At 33.7% G+C, this 21,653-nt stretch overlaps 1 protein-coding gene across 2 annotated transcripts in view; it reads right to left on the bottom strand.

Moving 5' to 3' along the window:
- SATB2 (SATB homeobox 2) overlaps nt 1-21,653 on the bottom strand; it is a 136,905-nt gene that overhangs the window by 49,808 nt on the left and 65,444 nt on the right. For both annotated transcript variants that reach the window (XM_088135673.1, XM_088135672.1), the window contains exons 6-7: nt 20,131-20,233; nt 12,740-13,212 (exon numbers count right to left, since the gene is read on the bottom strand). In XM_088135673.1, the coding sequence (XP_087991799.1) occupies nt 12,740-13,212; nt 20,131-20,233 (576 nt within the window). The remainder of the gene's footprint in view (nt 1-12,739; nt 13,213-20,130; nt 20,234-21,653) is intronic.

Below are 21,653 nucleotides of genomic sequence, written 5' to 3'. Positions count from 1 at the left end.
AGCCTAGTCCAGCACCTTGTTTCTCACCAGTCAGAAACTTTGGTCAGCCAACAAACAAACAAATACATAAAGGCAGTAGCCCCCTACTACTGTTGTAACCCCAGCAACTAGCATTTTTCAGTTATAAGAAATCATTTATCAGTTTTCTTTAACCACTTTCAGTTGGTGTGAGCTGAATGATGATGTAGAATACGGACTGAAACTATTTCACTTCAGCTTGATATCAATCCAATTTGGTTTATTATCCAGTAGTATGGAAGCCATACTGATTGGTGTAATTGTTAATGTTTCCTTTCAGTAAAGAAACTGTATAATAAAAAATTAAAATCATGTAAAGATCACTATGTTGACTATATTTACCACAATCTTCTATTTTTCTCTGAGCCAGAAATTATATTCAGTAATGAGCTATTATGATCTAGATTAGGATTATATTGACCCTGAATCTAAAGAAGATAAAAATGTTTATGGTTGGGGAGCATTTATCTTGGAATGGCAGATCCAGGAGTGTAGAACTACTTTCCTTCTGAAGTGTTAAGTGGGACCAGAATACTGAAATACCAGTGGAAAAATAATGATGATGGTCATAATCTTCTTGGAGCCAAATAGTACTCTAAACCTATGGAAAGCAGTTCAGTCTTACCAGTAGGGTTATGCAAAACTTTTCACTTTTGAAGCAATCTCTGCAAAATGGTTACATGGACACATACACTCAGGTGATATGGAGAGGCGCTTGAAATGGCTGTGTTGAGCTATCAAGAGAACACAGCACTTCAAATATCAAGTTTAGAGGTGTCCTATGCAGCCCTAATTCTTTCTATTTAAAGAATACAGAAAGTGAGAAAAACTTGCAGAACACCACCAAAAATGGTGAAAAGTAAGTGGCAATGAAATGTGAAGAGTCTGTTCATGAGAAAATGTCTCAGGAAGGAAATCTATTACAATGCAGTTTTGAATAGACTGCTCTGACAGACTGTGCTGATAATATATGACAGAGTGATAACAAAGTCAATAAAACAAAGTATCATGAGAGCACTCATTTATATTTATATTCATATAGCTCTGAGTTGGTGTACACAAAAATGAACCAACAATCAGCATTATGAAATAAAAATAAAAATAGTGATACTAAATAATCTGTTCATCTTTTTCTCACCTGCAACAAATTAGGCTTTCAATATGCAAAGCATCTTCCTTCAAGAAAAACAAATGATCATGATTTCATTTAATTGTAATTTAATGAGGCATAATTTATTCTTAAAGTGATATATACCAGGTGCATGGCAAAGAAACCAGCCCAGCCAGACAAACTGTAGCATTGCTGTTTTTAGGAAATGCCTGAAGTTAGCTAGAGATTGTATTCATTTCTGCAATATTCTGCTAAAGGGTGGAAACAGAGGATGGAAACCCACAGCATAAATGTATTTGCTTTAGAATCCTATTGGATATACATTTATCACATTTTTTAAAAACTGGGTATCTATGAAGATAATCTATGAAACTCTAGAGCTCCGATTATGCATGCTGCTATTTATACCTAAGACTATCATAATTCAAGGAAGTTAAGTATTCACAACTGGGCGTCAGTTCATAACCTGAAATTCTGCGGTAAAGACCTATACCTGTAAATGAATTTTTACTGATCAAATATTTGTCTTTGCTTATTGAGAAAAAAATATTACATTTGTAAATTTGTTGTTTGAATAGGAATCATTTTCCGCCTTCAACAGCAGTATTGCAAGGAGGACTTTTAAAAGATGATTGTGAACAAGTGTGCTACTTAATACAGAATTTGACTGTAAACAAAGCTGTGGACAGTTAACCTTAGATATCTCATGGATCCATTTACTCCTGAGAGTTCTATTAACTGCTGGGACTTTTTCTGAAATTATACATTAATTAAAAAATAGGAGGCAACCTGTGCAAATTCAGATTTTAAAAAAAAACTCTAGTCTGGAATTCTTAAGAATGCATTTTATGGAACAGTTATTTTTTGCTATTGCTAACAAAAAGCTCCAGATTCTTATTTATGGTTCAGTATGAAAACACCCCAAAATGGTACAGTAATAAATTTTGGCAGGCAGTAGAACAAATTGTGAAAGCTGTTTTGGTTTATCTCACCCCATGAATACAATATCTAAAGGTCAAAATCATATGTATGAGCCCAACAGTATAGATCAGCTTCTGCAACTGAATGCCCTTCAGAGATGTTGGGACAACATCCTGGCTGGGAATTCTTAAGAGACATATTTCCAGTATATCTGAAGGGCAATGAGTTAGGAAATAGGCATGGGATTTTACAATCAAGCAATAAGAATTTGTATAACTGCTCTTGGCACATGGTGTCACTCTTTAAACGTATCAGAACTATGGGATAAATCATGGTTCCCATTATATTAATTCAACATGTAGAGTGTGCCTTGGGAGATCTTCCTTACTAATTCAAGCAAAGCTTCAAATCTTACAAGCAGGAAAGACTATACTATTTTACTGAAAACATAATTTAGAATAAAACACAGAATCATCTTTTAAATGTCAGTGTATTAGGAGTTAGTACTGAAAAATAAAAAAAATTACCTTGGTTATTTTAGTTTTCTATGCTTCTTAGCTTCCAGCAAACATTGTGATATTTTATAGGGATTTAAACTATTTCAACATGTTGAATACAATAAAGATGTTATTATGTTATGCAGTGTTATTTTCACAACAGAAATAGTAAGACTGCAATCCTATATACATCTCCCTGGGAGAACATTCCAATAAAGCAAGTGGAGGTTACTGTTGCGTAGACATGCATAAAACTGCACTATTAATAATGGTTTCTGATCTTGTATAAACAGGTCTCTAACTTTTATGAAATTATTCAGGGGCACATGTGTATACCTATAGTTTAGATAATTATGTTTCATAACATGTAGCCCATTTCAATGTGGCATTACTTTAAATTTTAATTATCATATATTGGTATGAGATAGAATCTAAAAACTAATTTAACTAATGCTTAACGTATGTATCTCTCAGGAGATACCTGCTTAGGCTTGGAACGGCAACATTCAAGCTGATTTAAATAAAATGTATATAATGTGTAATGATGGAAATTCAATTTTTATTATTAAAATGAAATGTTTTAGTCCTCAAAGAAAATGCTGCTATTACATTAGCTTAATAAACTCTCTTTATTAGACTGTTAGTTTTTAGGAAAGACAATAAGTGCTTATAGAACAGAGGGGAATTGTGAAGGAAATGCAAGATTAAACCACACACAACTCCAGCTACTACAGTATATTTAATATATCTCTGGTGGACTTCCTGAAGAATGTCAGAAAAGAACATATTGGCTCTATCTAGAAGTCACACTAAGCCTTGGTTTATCTTAATCAATCTAGCCAAGTTTTAGTGTTATGGGATGCACTACAGTTAATTGTGATGGAAACAAATCTAGGATTCCCTTAGGCTTACTTGTTTGTTTGCTGATTTAAAGAATTTATAAGCTGCCCCACTTGCAAATTGTGACTTTGGGAGGTGTATATAGACATACGGATTATACTTTTCTCAGTGCCGGCAGATGACCCCAGAGGCTTCACTATCACCAATATTGACTAGAACCAGCCCTGGAGAAAGGAAGAGAACCACCATAATACTGTGTTTCCCAGTACCAGTCCAGAAGGATATCATGGCTGATGGTATCAAAGGCTGCTGAAAGACCAAGGAGGCCAGGATGGATGCAGGCTCCCCATCCTAAGCCCACCATAGGTCATCAAAAAGTACAACCAACGCTGTCTCAATCCTATATCCCAGTCTGAAACCAGACTGAAATAGGTTTAGAGAATCTATTTCCTCCAGGGCCATTTGAAGGTGCAATCTTCCCTCCTCCAGCATAACTATGAAATCAAAGCACTAGCTTCCATTTTTCATAAAAGGTTGGGAAAATCCTTAGTGTTGCAAGAATCTTACTTGTGATTATCCCTAATTAAAGTTTGGTAAAGCAAAGCAGCTAATCTAAGGTTGATTGATTTCAAGCAAGCCATGGATAAATTTAACCTTTGATCCAGAATATATCAGATATTTTCAATTCCAGAATTTTTGTAATATATTTACTTACCAAGAAGAAAAAGCATGTATGAACTTTTAGGAAAAACCACATTCAGAATGGATTCACATACTACTTATATTATTTTTATTTCATAAATTTAGTTGAAATTGGATGAGAAATTTGAAAGACCTGAAATTTGCTAGCCCAAATATCCACAATTCTTTTTCAATCAGTTAAAAGTTCCCTTAGAATGATTTCTTATTCCTCCAGTAATACTTTTCTTGAGTCCCAAGAAAATAAGTCCAGAATAAAAAAGTGCCAAGAGAAAGGCATTTGCTTTGAAAAGTACTGTTGCTAGCTAAAAGGTAAGAGAGATGTATGTGCTAAATGACTGTGTTCAATATTCTTTCTCCTTTTTCAAATAGACAAGACAAAAGCAAAGAAAATAATGGCTTCCCATCAGTCAGATTAAAAAAAATACTTTAAAAGAAAAACCTGATTTTGAGCACATTCAAATCAAAATGTTTATTGAGAGTATTGTCCTAATATGAAGACAGAATTTTTAATTTTTTCTGCTTACATTGCAATTTATCTCAGAAGGGACAAGATATAACAGCAAACTTTACTTTGGTAAACTATATGAATCTACTATGCTACAAGGACCTCAGCCTTCAGCACAATAATGTCATAGCATAATTTATTTTCTGTTTTTATTAAGACTGTACAATGCTGTCTATAGGAAGTTATTGCTAATAAATTAAATAATATAAATTATCTTATATAATATCTTACAATATTTTTATTAACATACAGAGATTCATACTTCCAACCCCAGAAATTAGAAAATATTTACTCTCAGAAGTAAAAAAAAAAACCCCAACCTTTTAAAAAACAAATCTCAATTCTATGGCTCAAATCATGTCCTAAAAATAAATACCTATTTTTTGTGTAATTACTTGTCATCAATTATTTTATAATAAGCACTCATATTTTTCATAATCTCTTTTTAATCATGAAGATCAGAAACTTATTTTTGTGATAAATGAATACTAATAGGATTCTTCTGAAATGACTGTTCACATTCAAAACTAACAAGAAAGGAGGGATTGTGGAAAAGGGGAAGGAAGAGAATAAAGTAATTACTGATTCTAAAAAAAAAAGTTGATGTCAGTGCTTCTTGCTTAAATTCTGGTATAGCACATGAATTGTAAGTGTTTTTCAACATTCCAATGCTCAATATACCTCCTTAAAATAAATAAATAAATAAATAAATTATTAATAAAAAAGTTATTGTTTTTATTAATCTTTTTTTTCAATAATTAATCACCGAAGAACAAATCAGTGGTCTTTCATCAAAAAGAACAATCTTCCCATTTTCTCTATATGTTCTTAAAAATTAGACATCACATTCCATAGCTTTCTAACAGACATAATTGTTTCCAAATATATTAAGAGTTCTGTTGTATTTAGATCCTAATACTGTCCATCCAACCAAAGATGTTATATATGTATATTTCAATATTGCCCAAATCGGAAAATTAACACCAACTGTTGGCTTCCAGTATTTAATACCTGACAATAGGTAAGTTTGATGATATACCTCCAGATTCGGAAAACCAAATCCTCCCTCATTAATTGGTAGCTGCATTTTCTGTAAAGTTATTCTCAGAATTGAAGAATCCCGTAATTTTTTTCTAAACAAAGAACTGATTTTCTTTTATTGTTTAGAAAATTAATTATTTGTTCAGAAAATATTCTTAAAAATAATGTCTGAAGGAAATGTGGCTGCAAGGACAAATTTTGCTAAAAGGGCATTACTTAATTTAAACAAAAATACTTGCCAGAATTATTATCAGTAACTCCAGAACATGAAAACAATTTTCTACACTGATAATTTACATTGGTCCCTGCAACAAGAAACTGGTCCTCATTGTATAGCAGTCAGGGTGACATTCGTGGATCTTAATACGTTCAGAGATACTCCCTTACTGCCTGCCAGCTCCCATTCCATCTCACCCTACCCTACAAGAGTTTGATAGGCATTCTCAGAACATAAAAACCATGAGTGATTGCAGTGCTGTGCTTCGGTTGGAAGTGTGCCAATCTGCCCTGAAAAACTGATAAAAATAACCAGGAGTGATAAGAATCATCTGGAGTGGGGAGCTAAACAGGATGGTGGTGAACAAAGTTTGCCTTCGGATTAATTATTTTTCTGACAGGTCCCGGTTAATATGGCAGCCATACTATAAAAGCATCTACAATGTTCTCTCAGCATTCCAAATGTGTTCACTATTCCAAAAAAGTTCCTATACTTGTCTAAAATTTTAACTTCAGTTATTTTCACCAAGCTATTAATTTTCACCCCCTATGATCTTCTGTCTTGTTTAAAAGCTGACCATAGTTTATTTTTTAAATGATGGTATCTGCTTTGTAAACAGTGAAAATCCAGGAAAAATGCTGCCTTCCCCCACCGGTGTTTTGTGAAGGATGAAGGGCAGAGTGTACAAACCCAAGATTTTCATCAGATTCATTCCAACTCAACTATAAAACCTGAATGTAAATTCTCTAGCTTTAGAATGCATTTCTGCCAAAGACTTCTACAGAAGCAAAATTTGGAAATGGGCAGGAGTGTAATTGTTAATTTATAAGTTATACAGACAATCGGTCACACACACACACACACACACACACACTACAAGCACACAATAATGGAAGTATAACTTTAAAAAAACTATAAATATACTCTCACTTCAGCCTCAGCCCCTAAATCAATCTATTCATCCAAAACTTAATAGACCTCATTCCTTCAAAAGGGGGAAAGGAAATGCATATTTCATCCAGTTCTGTCAAGGAATAAGTTACTAATACACCTTTTAAAAACAAAACAAAATAAAACAAAACTTTAAAGCACCCAGCATCGAATGCCCTGTAACAACTTTGTTGTACCAAATTTTATCATCTTATTTGACTGTTACGTTTCTTAATTATATCCGACTGCAAAAAAAACCAAACCCCTGTTGATTCTCGGGATTGATCGATGTCAGCTATGACCAATTTTGGACTGAGATTCAGTTTTAACTTCTAAGGGAAGTCTAATCCATTATTAATTACACTATTTTCCACTCGGGAACCAAAATAAAAATTATCTGTTCATACCTACTATAATTATATTTTAAAGCCTGTGTGGCATAGCATTTAAGGTATTGGACTAAGAGCTTAGAAATACAGGTTGTAGTTCACTGTCAGCAATGGAAGCTCACTGCATGACTCTGGGCTAGTGACTTTCTCTCAGCCCAATCTATCTCACAAGGCTGCTACATGGAGAAAAACAGAAGGAAGCCTATGTATGTCTTCTTAAGCTCCAGTACAAATGGTGGGATATAAAGTCTAATGAATAAATGAAGCTTGTCTGAAACAGTATGAACAAGTAATTAGATCAAAACTCACTACCCATTTCAGATAATAAATCATTATGTATTTATTTGAATTATTTATATTTTACCTTTCTATCAAGTTATTGTTATAGAGGTTCTCTTCCACTCTAAATTTTTGAAATATTTAAAATTGCAATTTTCAGAACACCATATATAGAATTAACATATGGAACAATATTCCTAAAACCAATAATGCAGATTATTATTTAATGCTACAATAAGTCAGCATTAAAAAAAACAAATATATATTATATACTATAGAAGCAGCAATTTAAAAAGCAAAAGCATAGGGGCCTTCAGCAGGTATCAAGCATTCTTAGAAGAAAATTCCACAGGCAGGATGCCATAACAGCAAAGATCCTTTCTCTATCGCCTAGATTCATAAGGAAATAAGTAGGTCCCTCTGATGCAACTATAGTTAAGATACCAAGCAACTGGCTACCTTTCTCTTCAATTTGCCTGATATAAAGTTAGGAAGGGAACTATAGACGAAAGAATACAGGGTGTCATAATACAGACCAAATATATTATGTACCCCAGTACACATGTGTATCTTCCATTTGTTCTATGGGAAGCCTACTTTGGATTAAAGCTTCCTCAACAGATTTAAGTAATTCCAGTATTTTTTTGTTTCTGAGTATGTCGTTCATTGGACTTTAAAATAAATTAGAAAATAGTTCATCTATTAAACCAGCCTCATAGTACATATTTTATGAACCTACATTAATTGTTGGTTAATGTACAACATGTACCACACTGTATAAGGACTAAACAGTAGTCCACAATTTAGTGGTTAATAAAAATAGTTAACCAGATTAAAAAAAAAAAAACATGAACACAGAAATATACAGTACATTTTGAATGTAAAGCTGAGAACTGAATGTTTATTAGTTAGCAATGTAAGCAGTATGAATATGAAATCAGATTTGCTCCTTACTTTGCATCCTTTTCTCTATATATGCTAATTTTCATGAATCTGGCAACTAAACTTCCTTATCTGTGTTTTACAACTTCTCTTCTCTGTAATCCCATAACTTCAAGTGTCTGTATCTCCTGATCTTTTACCAGGTTCCCAGCTGAATCTACCAAACATAAAGTACTCAATATCCCCCGTTACCTTTCATCTTCGCATGCACTCTAGATCCAAAACAAAATCCTAGTGCTGTATTTCTAAAATTTTACTAATTTTAGGCCAAGGATGCTTTCAGATAGAAAGCTCTAGTGTTACCAGGGAAAAGACACTACATAGCCATTCCATATTTTCCTCTTTAGCAGATTTTCCCAATTAAAAAAAATATAGAAAAAATAATGCAAAATGATAAATGAATAAAGATGACCATAAATAAAGAACAATATCATTTGAATCCTTCATAAGATATAGCCAGCAACAATTTTCTGTCAGTCATAGGCTAAAAAGCCTTTGGGAACTGAATGGTATATAAGCCACAATAAATATATAGTCCATGTGTGTTATGTTTTGATTCCTAAAATATCTAATTTATTCATATGAAAATGAAAATGAAACTACAAAGCATTTCAAGTAATTTGGTCCCCTTTACTCTAGCAACATTAAAATAGGTTAAGAAATCTTTTGTATATATCATAATCTCAGTATTGCTATGCCACTTCAAGAACTGGACTAATTTTTTTCTGGTTTTCCCATTTCCCCTGTCCTCTCCTATTCTATTAAAAAATATTGCAAAGCACTGAATGGCTATGTTCTTATGATGTGCTCAATGAGATTGTAAGGAGGGCTAAAAGATAATTTAGCAGTGGGGTTGTCTGAAGCTAAACTAGACTCCCTAATCAATCATATATAAATGGAGATAAAAGAGTTAACTACTGTTAGCACAGAGATGAAGTCCCAGATGGGCTCCCAAAACTGGGACCAGTCTAGGATTTTCCTCTTTCTGTTCTTTTTACCTTTTTCCCCTCCCTTGAGCACATGGGGGAGAGGATACAAAATAGGGAATAAAAGGGGCAAGGAAGCACATAAATTTCCTTCAACTGTGTTTTAAGTGGTGCCAGCTCTGATCAGATCACTGCCAATTTTTTTCAAAATGTAAAAAAAAACAAAAACAGCAGGAAGTGATAGTGTGTCAAACACAGCCACTTCCTGTTTAACTGGGGCATCCCAAACAGTGGGCCACTGGTGCAGAGTATGTACATACTGATAGACTGTATCAGCTATACAAGTAGTCCCCAGTTTAAGAGTTCTGTTTCCAAGGTCTGTCCTTAAATCAAATGTATATGTAAGCCAGAACAGTATTATTGTATAAGTAGTGTGTATTTAACTCAAATCACTGTGTATTTAACTCGAATTTTGCTACAGTAGGCTCTGTTCTTAACTATGGGTTGTCTGTAACCCGGGAATTCTTAACCCGGGGATTGCCTGCATTGTTCAAGCACAGCCAATGGGTTCTTTGAATCACAGTTGTATTCCAGGTTGGCTTTATTTTATGAAATTACAATGCTTGCTTTATTATTTGTAATGTACTCTGGAAGGGGAAACTCTGTTGGGTTCTTTGAGTATTTTGGATCCTTTCCATTATTTATTATGAAAATCCAGATTTTTAGTAATTTCAGAAAGAGGTATTACTTAATCATTAGCCACAATAATTTTGAAAAGAACATTTTATTTTAAAAGGATTCATTACACCACATATTGGTTCTATGATTCCACACTAAAATATGGTATATAAGGCTTAAGCTTCTGTGGCAAAACAAAAAATAGCTGGCAGGTTCAGTCACTTATGAAAGAAAAGAGTTATCTCTGCATCAAATATTAAAGAACAGTGTACTGTTGCTACAGATTAAAAAATATCTTTTGAGTCAACTTCAAAATATATCACTATATAAATTTTGTCTACATTTATTATATTAGGCTTTATAGAGAGAGAAATGGAAAAATACCTAAATGCACACATAGATGCACTTTGGTTATGATTCCAAAGGATGAAATGCTTTTTCAAACTAAAAGCAGCATTAAAAAAAAAAGTATATATTCATGCATTCTGTTGTAATTTTTGCTGATATTCTCAAGGCCAACTTGAAAAATGTAGTCAAGTTGATTCAAAGTGAATTTTTTGCTAGCCATAGCCATCTTATAATTTTAGTAGCTGCAAGTTTATTTTGTTTCCATACAATATGGGATTGCCAATATGCCAGTGCTCCAAAAATTATTTAATCCAATATAAGATAAAATTTCCACCTTTGTTTCACTCATGATCAACTGTTATAATGGTCTGAAAATCAAGAAAGAAGTTATGATACACTATTTTGTAGCTGCCAGGAATTTCATGTTCATATTTATATAGTATACCATTAATGTCCAAACTGATTAATATGCATATATCAGAATAGAAATATGCATTTCATGAGCAAACCTATACAAACTCCCATGTGTTTTCCTTGAAAAAGCAATGTTGAGAGGAGAAATGACATGAATGGACTTCAAACTATTTTCACATAGACACTTAATCCTTTCCTGTCTGACAACTCTGTTCCATGTTGGTCTCTTTGTTTCCCCCTCATGTGCAGATAATGCTTCCCAGCTTCTATTATTACCAATCGAAAGGCACTGTGTAACTCTTCATCATTCCCCTTTTACAGATTTTTTTGTGGAAAGAAAACAAATGGAAAAAGGAGGGGGGAAATGCAGGAAGACTACACAAAGAAGACAGTGACATCTGGCCCTCTTGTAAAATCTCTGGTTATAGGCAGGGCAGTGGCACAATAAAAGCTTCATCTGAAAAAATACATAATACCATGCACATTTTAATTATTGCATCCATATATATGGAAATCTAGGAGATAAAAAGAAAGCAATCTTCCCAGAGTTACTTTTCTTAGGAAAGCAGCTATTACGTTTTGATACATACTAATATAATTTAACCATAAGACTCAAAACTATTTCTTGTTATTATTACATTATTATATATACTACTTTCTTCCCAAAGGAACTCAGGTCAATGATAAAACAATTGTATAATAATGACAGAAAATATTTAAAAGATTCAATCATGACAAAATAACCCAATATGAAATAGTAAGGCTGAACTAAGTTCCACAATCAGCAAACTCAGGCAATGGTTACCAAAAGCTAAAACTGATTTTAAGAAAAGGCTGAAATCTCATGGTACTGAAATGGGAGGATTTCAGCCATTTTAATTTTTCCTAATTTTCAGGTTCCATGGAAATCATTCAGGAATGACGCGAGTATTATGGTGCTTACATGAACCTTATTGGTAACACAGGCTGGAGACTAACAAATATGGTTCTCATTATTGTCCATGGGGCAAACAACTTTACCTGCCCCCCAAAATGCTCCAGGTACTACTGAGAAAGAAGTCACAAAAGCTTTGTAGTTCATGCATTCTTGGGAGTTTTTTTTAATCCAAAGTAAGTTAGATATGCTTCTGTGAATGATAGTAGATTACAGAGATTTAATTTTCCTGATTGTTTGTTTGCTTCTATCTCAAATATACCCATGCAACCTGCTTCTTCATCAAACTGAAATACAAGGAGACACCTTGTCTTTAAAGGAAAAGTAATTTTGAACTTTAATGGGCCAGAAGGAGAAGGATTAAGTACTCCTAAATCTAAACAACTTTCCTATCCTCCCTAGACAAAGAGAACTATATATAATGTGATGAATAATAATTTAGTTTATATTTTGGGGAATAAATGGCCATGTTTCTGCTAAAATTTCTTCATTTGGCAGGAAACCATTGCAGAATTAATAGACTGGCAGATTTAAATAATACCCTAAAGAGATAATGCTGAAGATCACCATTGTCTGATTCCTTGGCATTACTAAGAACAGATAAAGTTCAAAAAGGTATTTCTGGAACCATTGTTTTTCTATCAGTTACTAAAGGGAGATGAAAGAAAGAAATCTAAACATTCTCTTCCATCTTTCCTCAATCATTTGGATCCAGTTTCTACAGCATAAAAATATTTTAGAACTTTTATAAAAAGTAAAAGGACAGAAGGCACTATATCATAGTCTTGTGAAATGTTATACAATAGTTGTTTTTTTAACGTAACATTCCAATTTTGTAAGGGTGGTAAGGAAATGGAAATGTAAGGGTGGTAAGGAAATGGAATAAAATTAGCTGAGAAGTCTCTTCTTCCTTTATTTTCCTTTTGCGTCATGTCTTTTAAACTGAAAGCCTGATGACAGAGATTGTCTTTTTAAGGTACTCTAAGAGCCTTTTTTCAACAGAAGAATGGAGTAAAATGCTTCAGTTAAATAAATAAAATATGATACCTGGGTGCGATTGAAAGCCACTCTTGCAAAGACTGCCTGGGAGACACTGGCCCTCTTCAGCTCATCCCTGACTTGCTGGTAGATATCTGGAGAGACTTCCACTGATGAATTTGTTGGTTCTGGTTTGACTGTTCTAGGGATAGGCGGATGATTTAGAAACTGTTGATTAATTGCCTGTGGATGCTGATGAGCCAGGAGCCGACTTACTGCAATCTGTTGGTTTATCAAATGGGCCATTGCTATTTGTTGCCTTACAAGCTGTGGGCTGAGTTGAGGTGTGAGAAGACCAGGGCTCATGATTGGCTGCAACGTTGGCACTTGGTTTCTGATTGGAGTACTGTGGTGAATTTGACCATGAGGAGACTGTTCATTTGTTTTGCCCAAAGTTGCCAGCTGGTTGATATTCGGTAAGTGCATGGGACGTTGACCAAGAACACAATATTCTGACAGGTTGTCTCTTTCAACTCGTTCCACTGTTAAAATAAATCAAATAATAAAAATATACAATTATTTTAATTTGAAATCATATCAGAGATTACAATTGAATAGATACAGAGTTGCATTAAACTGTTTTCACTTTATTACCAACTCTACTAATGCCACACTATTCTACATTAAAGTAAACTAATAATGTTTATACTTTGTAAATCTGACAGTAGTAAGGTTTAAATGAAAAGGATATAGAATGAAAAGGATATTGTATACTGAAACTGAATTTCAAGAACCCAAGTCCATTACACTGGGTCAACCTCCCAATCAAACATCGAATAATTGTGCTAGTGTTTTATTGTTGCCCTTGTAAACTCTAATATTTACATTCAGTTAGTATTTATTCTATTTATTCATTCATTCAGAAATGCATACATTTATATCCTGCCCTTCCTACATAAGTTTCAGGTGAGGTACATGGCAATTCTAGTTCCAATATTTCCCACAAGAACTATGTTGAGAGTCAGGTTAGACTGAGAAAAGTGATTGGCCCAAAGTCTTTCATACTAATGGTAGATTTGAAGCTGGATTTCCCCAGTTCTAGTCCAACATTTTAACCACTGGCATGTTGCTTATAATTCACCAATACTTTCTGAATGGACGTTTTTTTACTCCATGGTGCAGAAACAATCAAAATATTATATTGCATAATTTACATACACATTTCCATATGCCTGGACCTTTAGTTCTTCCATCCCACATACTCTCATTTTATATATATACAGCAAAAATATGTGGCTCATACTGTCTTGCCTTTTTATTTGTTGTTTATAATTTCATCAATTTCCATACCATTTCTTTGTAAACACTTGAAACACTTGAAATCACTATTGTATTCTTTCTCCCATGACATATGTACAGCCAATTCACTGTTTTGTAAACACTATGTCCTTTCAGCACACCACAGGGTCAAATTCATACCCCCAAATGAATTGTGGGATTACACCCTGTTTTTTCAGTACTTCAGTGCACATTCAGTACTTCAGTACACATTCAACTACTGTTTTTAACTGTAAGCCACCCAGAGTTGTTAAGGAGTCAGGCAGCCTTGCAATAGAATAAAACAAAGAAACCACCAAACATTATAAGAGATTCTCATAATTAAAACCTTGTTAGCATATATGATTCCTAAGTAGCTCCCTAAACCTTCAGTGAATTGCAGAAATCCAGTTTTGACATTATATTTATCAAGTATCAATAAAATACTATAGAACATTTAAAATACTTTGGCTTCTTTCAACAACAAATTTAGGAAGCAAAAGTTTGCATCTGTTTACAAATTTTAATCCATTTAAACTTTTTTTTTATTGTCTTGCTTTATTTTGTTTTATTTTCAGTTTGTATAGCCTGCCCAGCTCAAAAGAGGTTACAACCGGATAAAATCATAAACTTTGGCTCTTCTTCCCTCTTCCCCCAGCCACCAATACATTTGTATTTAAAAAAAAAAAAAAGTACCTTAGTAAACAACTATACCTAAGTAAACAACTATACCTAAGGTTCAAGATTCTTGGATTGATGTCATTTATCCCAAGCTTCTGCACAGACTCAATTTCTGATATAAGCTATATAATCTTATAAGAATAATATTAATATTAATCTTGCCACTGCTATTCAGAATAGCAGTAACAGAAAGAGCAAATATATATCACATGCTATATAGCTAGTTCTCATTGCATTTGAGAAAAACAAAATTACAGTGCCATTACTAGCCTCTAGGAGGCAGTAGGTATAGGTATATAGTATAATTACCAGTCTTGACTTCCTAGAACTATTCTAGACATGGGAGGTGCTTTTCATGTGGGTAACTTATTTAAAAACTGTGATTATCTTAATTACTTATTTCTTTTCATCAAAACCCACTTAACCCAATTATGAGCAAAGAGGTAATTTCAGAAATCTCATTTCCAGTCAACACTTAACTTCATGTTTACCCCAACCATCTATCAGTGTTATTTACTGTCTGGTCTCTGACCAGGAAAACTGTATTTGCACATCTGTGATTTGTGTACCCAAAGGGGCAGTTCCACCATAGTATTTGGCAATCATGAAATGCCTCCTCAAGTGATTTTCTGCAAATACACTGAAAATCGATTTTCAAAATAGTACACATTGGTCAGCTAATTCTCCAACAAATCTTATTACCTAGAGCTTATATGCAGATCACTATAGCTCCTATAGAACTTCTATTAACTTTTCACATGAATACATTAATATGAAATCATTTCAGAAGTTCTTCCTATAGTTGCAAAGTAATTTTTTAAGAACACAAGATCAAGTCCTGAATCAGATCAAAGCCTACTAATCCAACATTCTCTACCAACAATGACCAAGCAGATCTATAAAAAGTTCACAGATAGGATATGAGCATAACACCCTCCCACTAATGGGAACTCAAGAATTAGTTGCCATGACAAATAGAGTTGGCTGACCAACCGTACTCAATGTGTGATCCTTAATGTAACTACATCTACATGGAGGGAAGTATGCAGTGGTGTACCTCAAGGTTCTGTCTTGGGCCCAGTGCTCTCCAACATCTTCATAAATGACCTAGACGAGGGGATTGAAATCTAGACGAGGCTCGTCAAATTTGTGGATGACATAAAGCTGGGAGAATTGCTAACACTTCAGAAGATAGATTCAAGATTCAGAAGGATCTTGACAGACTTGAGCGTTGGGCTATATCTATCAAGATGCAGTTCAGTGGAGAGAAAAATAAGGTCCTGCACTTAGGCAGGAAAAACCAATTGCACAGGTACAGGATAGGCAGTACCTGGCTCAACAGTAGTGCCTATGAGAGGGATCTAGGTGTCCTGGTGGACCACTGCTTAAGTATGAATCAGCAGTGTGCTGCAGCTGCCAAAAAAGCCAATGCAATCCTGGGCTGCATCAACAGAGGGATAGTATCAAGATCAAGGGAAGGGATAGTACTGCTCTACGCTGCACTAGTGAGTCCACATTTGGAATATTGCATCCAGTTCTGGTCACCACAATACAAAAAAGATGCTAAGGGGTCTGGAGGCTAAATCCTATAAAGAATAGCTAAAGGAACTAGGTACAGTATGTTTAGCTTAATGAAGAAAAGGGGAGACATGATAGCAGCCTTCCAATATTTGAAGGGCTACCACAGGGAACAGGGTGTTGATTTATTCTCCATAGCATCTGAGGGTAGGAGAAGAAGCAATGGGTAGAAGTTCATCAGAGGGAGATCTGACCTGGAAATAAGGAGGAATTTCCTGACAGTGAGAACTATTAAGCAGTGGAACAGCTTGCCTCCTGGAGTGCTGGGTGCTCCATTGCTGGAGGTTTTCAAGAAAAGATTGGGCAACCATTTGTCCAAGATGGTATGAGGACTCCTGCCTTGGGCAGAGGGTTATACTAGAAGACTTCCAAGGTCCTTTCCAACCCTGTGATTCTGTGAGTCTATGGATTGTATTTAAACCCATCTGTTTGCTAAAATAAACACTGGTAGAATGGATTTTCCTTTCTTTTTCACATATCCCAAAGGGATAAGGGATAAGGGATCTCAAAGGGATAAGGATGGCATAAGCTCCATTTCACGGTGTTGAATATAGCTTACTGAATACATTATAAACTGGTCACAATTAGAAATATTAGGTCTATCAGATCTTTGCTTCAAAAATCCAGACAACCACTAGATAGCACCAAAGTGACACAGAAAGCTCTTTGCTGCCATCTAGTGGTCATCTGGCATTTTGCAGCCTACACCAGGTAAGCCCTGACTATTATATGCTTCCTCCACAATGAGCAATGGACCTCAGTTATATAAGCTTTCTAAGTTTACAAAATACAGACACAGAAAACTGATGTTGCTTGAGACTTCAGAATGAATCACTTACAGACTTGGATTATGTGGATGAGTACAATGAAATATGGTCATCCTTTATAGAAAATATTGTCTATAAAATGTATATACTTATTTACATGTATAAGATGTCCTTATATATAATTTTGGTGGTGATTGCATTGTTTTTCTTCTTTTCTCTTTCGCTAGTTAATTTTTTTACTGTTTTACTAAATAAAGGCAAAACAAAGGAAACAAAAACTGATGCAAATATTTTATGATACTATATATGGTAAAACAATTATAGAAGGTGTCAGCATGAATATGAATTCATAGCATTTAAACTTTTCACCATTCACACTTAGCCATTCGAGTGCCTGTCAGATTAATTAAAATACTGGATGGTGAAGAATATACCTCAGTGACATACAGATAGTCCCTGGGTTAAGAATGTCCAGTTTAAGGACAACTCATAGTTAAGAACGGAGCCTACTGTAAGCAAAATTCAAGTTAAATACACAATTATTCGAGTTAATTACACAATGGTTCGAGTTAATTACATAATACTACTTATACAGTATTATACAATAATAGTGTTCTGGCTTACATGCAAATTCGACTTAAGGACACACTTTGGGAACAGAACTTGTTCTTAAACTGGGGACTATGTTACTAAATTTGATCAGCTACATTTTAAAATAAAGCAATATTTTCCTGAATTTCCTATATTCATACATGGTAGCAGAAAAATTATGGCATACCTCATACAAGCAATTTACAGAGCAAATATTAATGCCCGGTATTGATTTCACCCCGATAGGTGCAATTTCAATTGGTTTATGGTAAAATCAGTCTATATTATGAATAAAAGCCTACATGAGCAAGACTGCATATTTAATTTTTTCTATATATACTCTTCTGCCTTGCATAAGATACATATAGCAAAGAATCTCACTGCTGTTATCCTTACTATTTTTATTATTCATAATTATTATTTATTATTTACAAATTTCTAGGGATTGCTAAAATAAACTTTCCTTCTAAGTGTACGATATAAAACTTCAAAAACCAATTATGAAAGGGCAGAGGAAAGTAAAAAGATAGGAGGGTTACAACTGAGAACAATTCCTGTGAGGGAGCAAGTAATGCCAAACACCATATAGTCTGTATGATTTTTTTCTAATATCAGTTTTAATGGACAACTGCAATCAAACAATTTTTCAGAACCTTGTATGTCAATAGATGTGGATCTCACCAATCTACAAAAAGAAAGCCTGATTGATATAAAGACAAAAGTTGATGTGAGCTAAGCCTAATAGCAATGTTGAATTTGTAATGGATTCCACAACTATACCATGAGCATGTTTATTTCAAGTCCTCCTTGCATATAACTTTTACATCTGTTGCTAATGATATCAAATTATTGATTGTTCAGTTTCTCATATTTGTTTAAACATTAAGTATATGTTCTGCAACCTAATGCTTTTTTTTCTTTCAGAAAGTTTTTAAAAATTTTGCTATGCATTAGTCATATTTACTTTGATCTTTCAGTATGTATAATTATTTTACTGTTTGTTTAGCTCAACAGAACGGGAGGGGAAAGGATTGACCAAAGAGATCTATATGTGGCAACTTGTAACAGAATCTCATAGCTTATGTTTAGGAAATCATGGTTTTGATTAAGAAGGAACCAGTTAGTTCCCACTGCTTTATTAAAAGAGACATTAGTGGATAAATCAGAAACACATTTCACAGAGCAGATTATGTTCAACTGAAATGCCAATAAAATAATTTTGAAGCCCTTCTTTATTTTCCATTTGCAATATTAAATTAGAATGGCTTTTTTACAATTAGTTTAATATAACAAAAATTTAAGATATATGTGTATAACAGTGGTTGTTTCAACTGGATTGACCTTGAGTGATGGCTGATCGTGCTGACCAGGTTCATAATAACTCAATTCCTATTTTTAAATTCACAAGAATACACTGAGATTGTTTCTAAAATTGAACCTTTCATATTACATACAAACTAAATTCTCATTTATAAATACTATGTGACAGAAATTGATAAGATATGAAAACAAAATATACCAAAAGCTCTTGGAGATGATGATGATGATAATAAAGTTTTGGTTCTGTTTATTTTTCAAGTATTCCTACAGTAATTTTTTTCATTGCTGTTTCCCTCCCACTTGTTTAGTTGATGAATCAACGCTACCTGAACCATGTTAAAGCAGCTTGTGTTTATTTCACACAGACTGTAACCTTCGATTCCCCCTCAAGCATACACACACACACACACACACACACACACACAAACATTTCCATGAGTTTTAAACAGGCAGAGTCTCTTTAGCAGTATACACGGAGTTATCCAGAAAACTCTTCAGGCTTAGATCCTTGACATCTTGATTGAAATCAAGGTCTTATGCTTGTTGACTATATTCAACAATTAACTGTACACTTACTAAAAAAAAATGGTGAGGGGTGGGAGAAAAAAAAAAGCTTTAAAAATTGAATGAAGAAAGGAAGTAGAAGCCCATAATATGATAGAAATGCTTGGTGCTTGCAGTGGCAACTCTGGGACCACAGGAAGAGCTTTTTAATGTTTGAAGGTGCTTTTATACCATAGCCCAATACAGTAAGATGCTCCCCCTTTTTGTCTTACAACAAGTAAGAATGATCCATAAACGGCCTTGAAGCTGTGTAGCTCCTTTGATTATATTATATTTTCACTAAGTACGTATACAAAAAACACTTTTGAAATATTCCTTTTTTTACCTTGAGATAGAATACTTATAAAAATTCTTGAATATCATACAGTAGCTGCTTCAACCAAAGAAGATCTTTGTATCAGGAAAAATATTTAATTGTTGTATACCGCCAGGAGTCACTTTGTGTGAGACGGGCGGCTATATAAATATGATAAATAAATAAATAAATAAATAAATAAATAAATAAATAAAATAAAAATATTGATGATACTGTATATAAACTAGCCTTTGTAAACACCTCTTGATTATTTTAGAATAACAAATTTCAAGTATTCATGATCTGTTAACAGGCTTGGCAATGAATAATAATTAAAATCAATTTACCTTTAATCTTCTTGTACTTTTTATACCATCTTCCAAACTCCTGGCACTTAGTAGCTGACACATTTGCATAATATGTGCTATTTACAATGGATGATATCATACTCTGAAACCAGAAAAAAAAAGAGAGAAGTAAATGAGTTCTAAAGAGAAAATAATCAAAATTCTTCCAAAAGAAGGTAATGTAGTTGAAAATTTATCAGTAGTTAATTCTTAACTGACAAACACAAACAGTAAAAATGTATTCATATACAAAAACTATTGGACTAGCTTTATCTTTCATTTTATGTAACTGGAGAAAATTGCTTTCACTATTAATTTTGTGGAAAATCCATATGTCTCCAGTTTACACGCAGTTGTCACTTTAATTTATACTGGGTATTATCGAAAGAATCCTTATGTTTCTAGTACACTAGAAGCTGTGCCACATTGGGGAATACAAAGGGTGAGAAGAATTGTGATTTAGGAACCGGATCCTAAAGGTAAGATTAGATGCTCCAGCATGTATAATCCAAATAATGCTTTTCAGATGTTTCTATTCTGCTTCCAACTGCAACAGGGACCACACAGCCAAGAATCTGGGAATATTCATGCTACTTGCTACAGAACAACAGCTAAGCAAATACATTAAATTAATAATATTTATAGAAACATGTCCTTAATCCTTTTGTGAAAATCCACATAGGAAACAATTGCAATGTTATTCTGAGCAGAAGAACTAAAAATATTACATGTCAAATTAAGCATGTCTATCTGAAAACTTGTATTTAAATACTGTATTTTTATTTTTTAACCCCTGAAAATAGATATTAGTGGCCAAATCGTTTTTAACCACCTAGCACATAGCTTGAACTACATTGCACAGGATATTCGATAATAAATATAGCTCTTCCTTTTGCTGCTCCATTGCTCTGATTCAGTATCTTTTTATTAATTATACTATACCTTATTATTTATGGGGTCTAGTTTCAGGAGGTAGTATTATGGCATAATTGCATTTTGGAGTAGAAAAGAGCATGCTCAAAAAGATTAACAAAATAAGTAGTTTAAAAGATTTAGTATCATATAAATATGATATGAAAGTTCTGCAAATGTAGAACTGCAAAAAGCATTTGAAGGATGGGAAATGCCCAACTGTTCTTGCTTCTTTGCTTCTAGTAATTTTTATTTATTTTTAATTAAATTTCACAAATCAAGAGAATAGTAGTTTGGGGGTTATTTTGATTTTATTATTTATGTGGTATATTCTATATTGTTTCCTAACATGCATCTCAAGCCAATACAAGAGCATGGGAAGAAAAGCCCGACTTCTGTTCTCATGCACCTTGGTCCTGATTCAAGTAGTTATTTGTAAAGAAAAAGATACTGAGACTTCCAATCACCAAAGGCCCACTTCTCACTTAGTTTTACCCTTAGAACAAGTTGCAGTGGCACCTCTTAAAGTTTTTAACCTTTAAAAAAATGGGTTGTATCCAGACTTTACCCACCCTGCACATTACCATCTTCCAGGCAGCATTTCTACAGCC

Source organism: Python bivittatus, unplaced genomic scaffold, assembly GCF_059951505.1.
Source record: "Python bivittatus isolate LINGU-HERP-01145 unplaced genomic scaffold, Pbiv_v1 ctg000200_np1212, whole genome shotgun sequence".
Lineage (NCBI taxonomy): Eukaryota > Metazoa > Chordata > Lepidosauria > Squamata > Pythonidae > Python > Python bivittatus.
The sequence above is the reverse complement of the archived record's forward strand: the minus strand, read 5'-3'. Positions and strand labels throughout refer to the sequence as shown.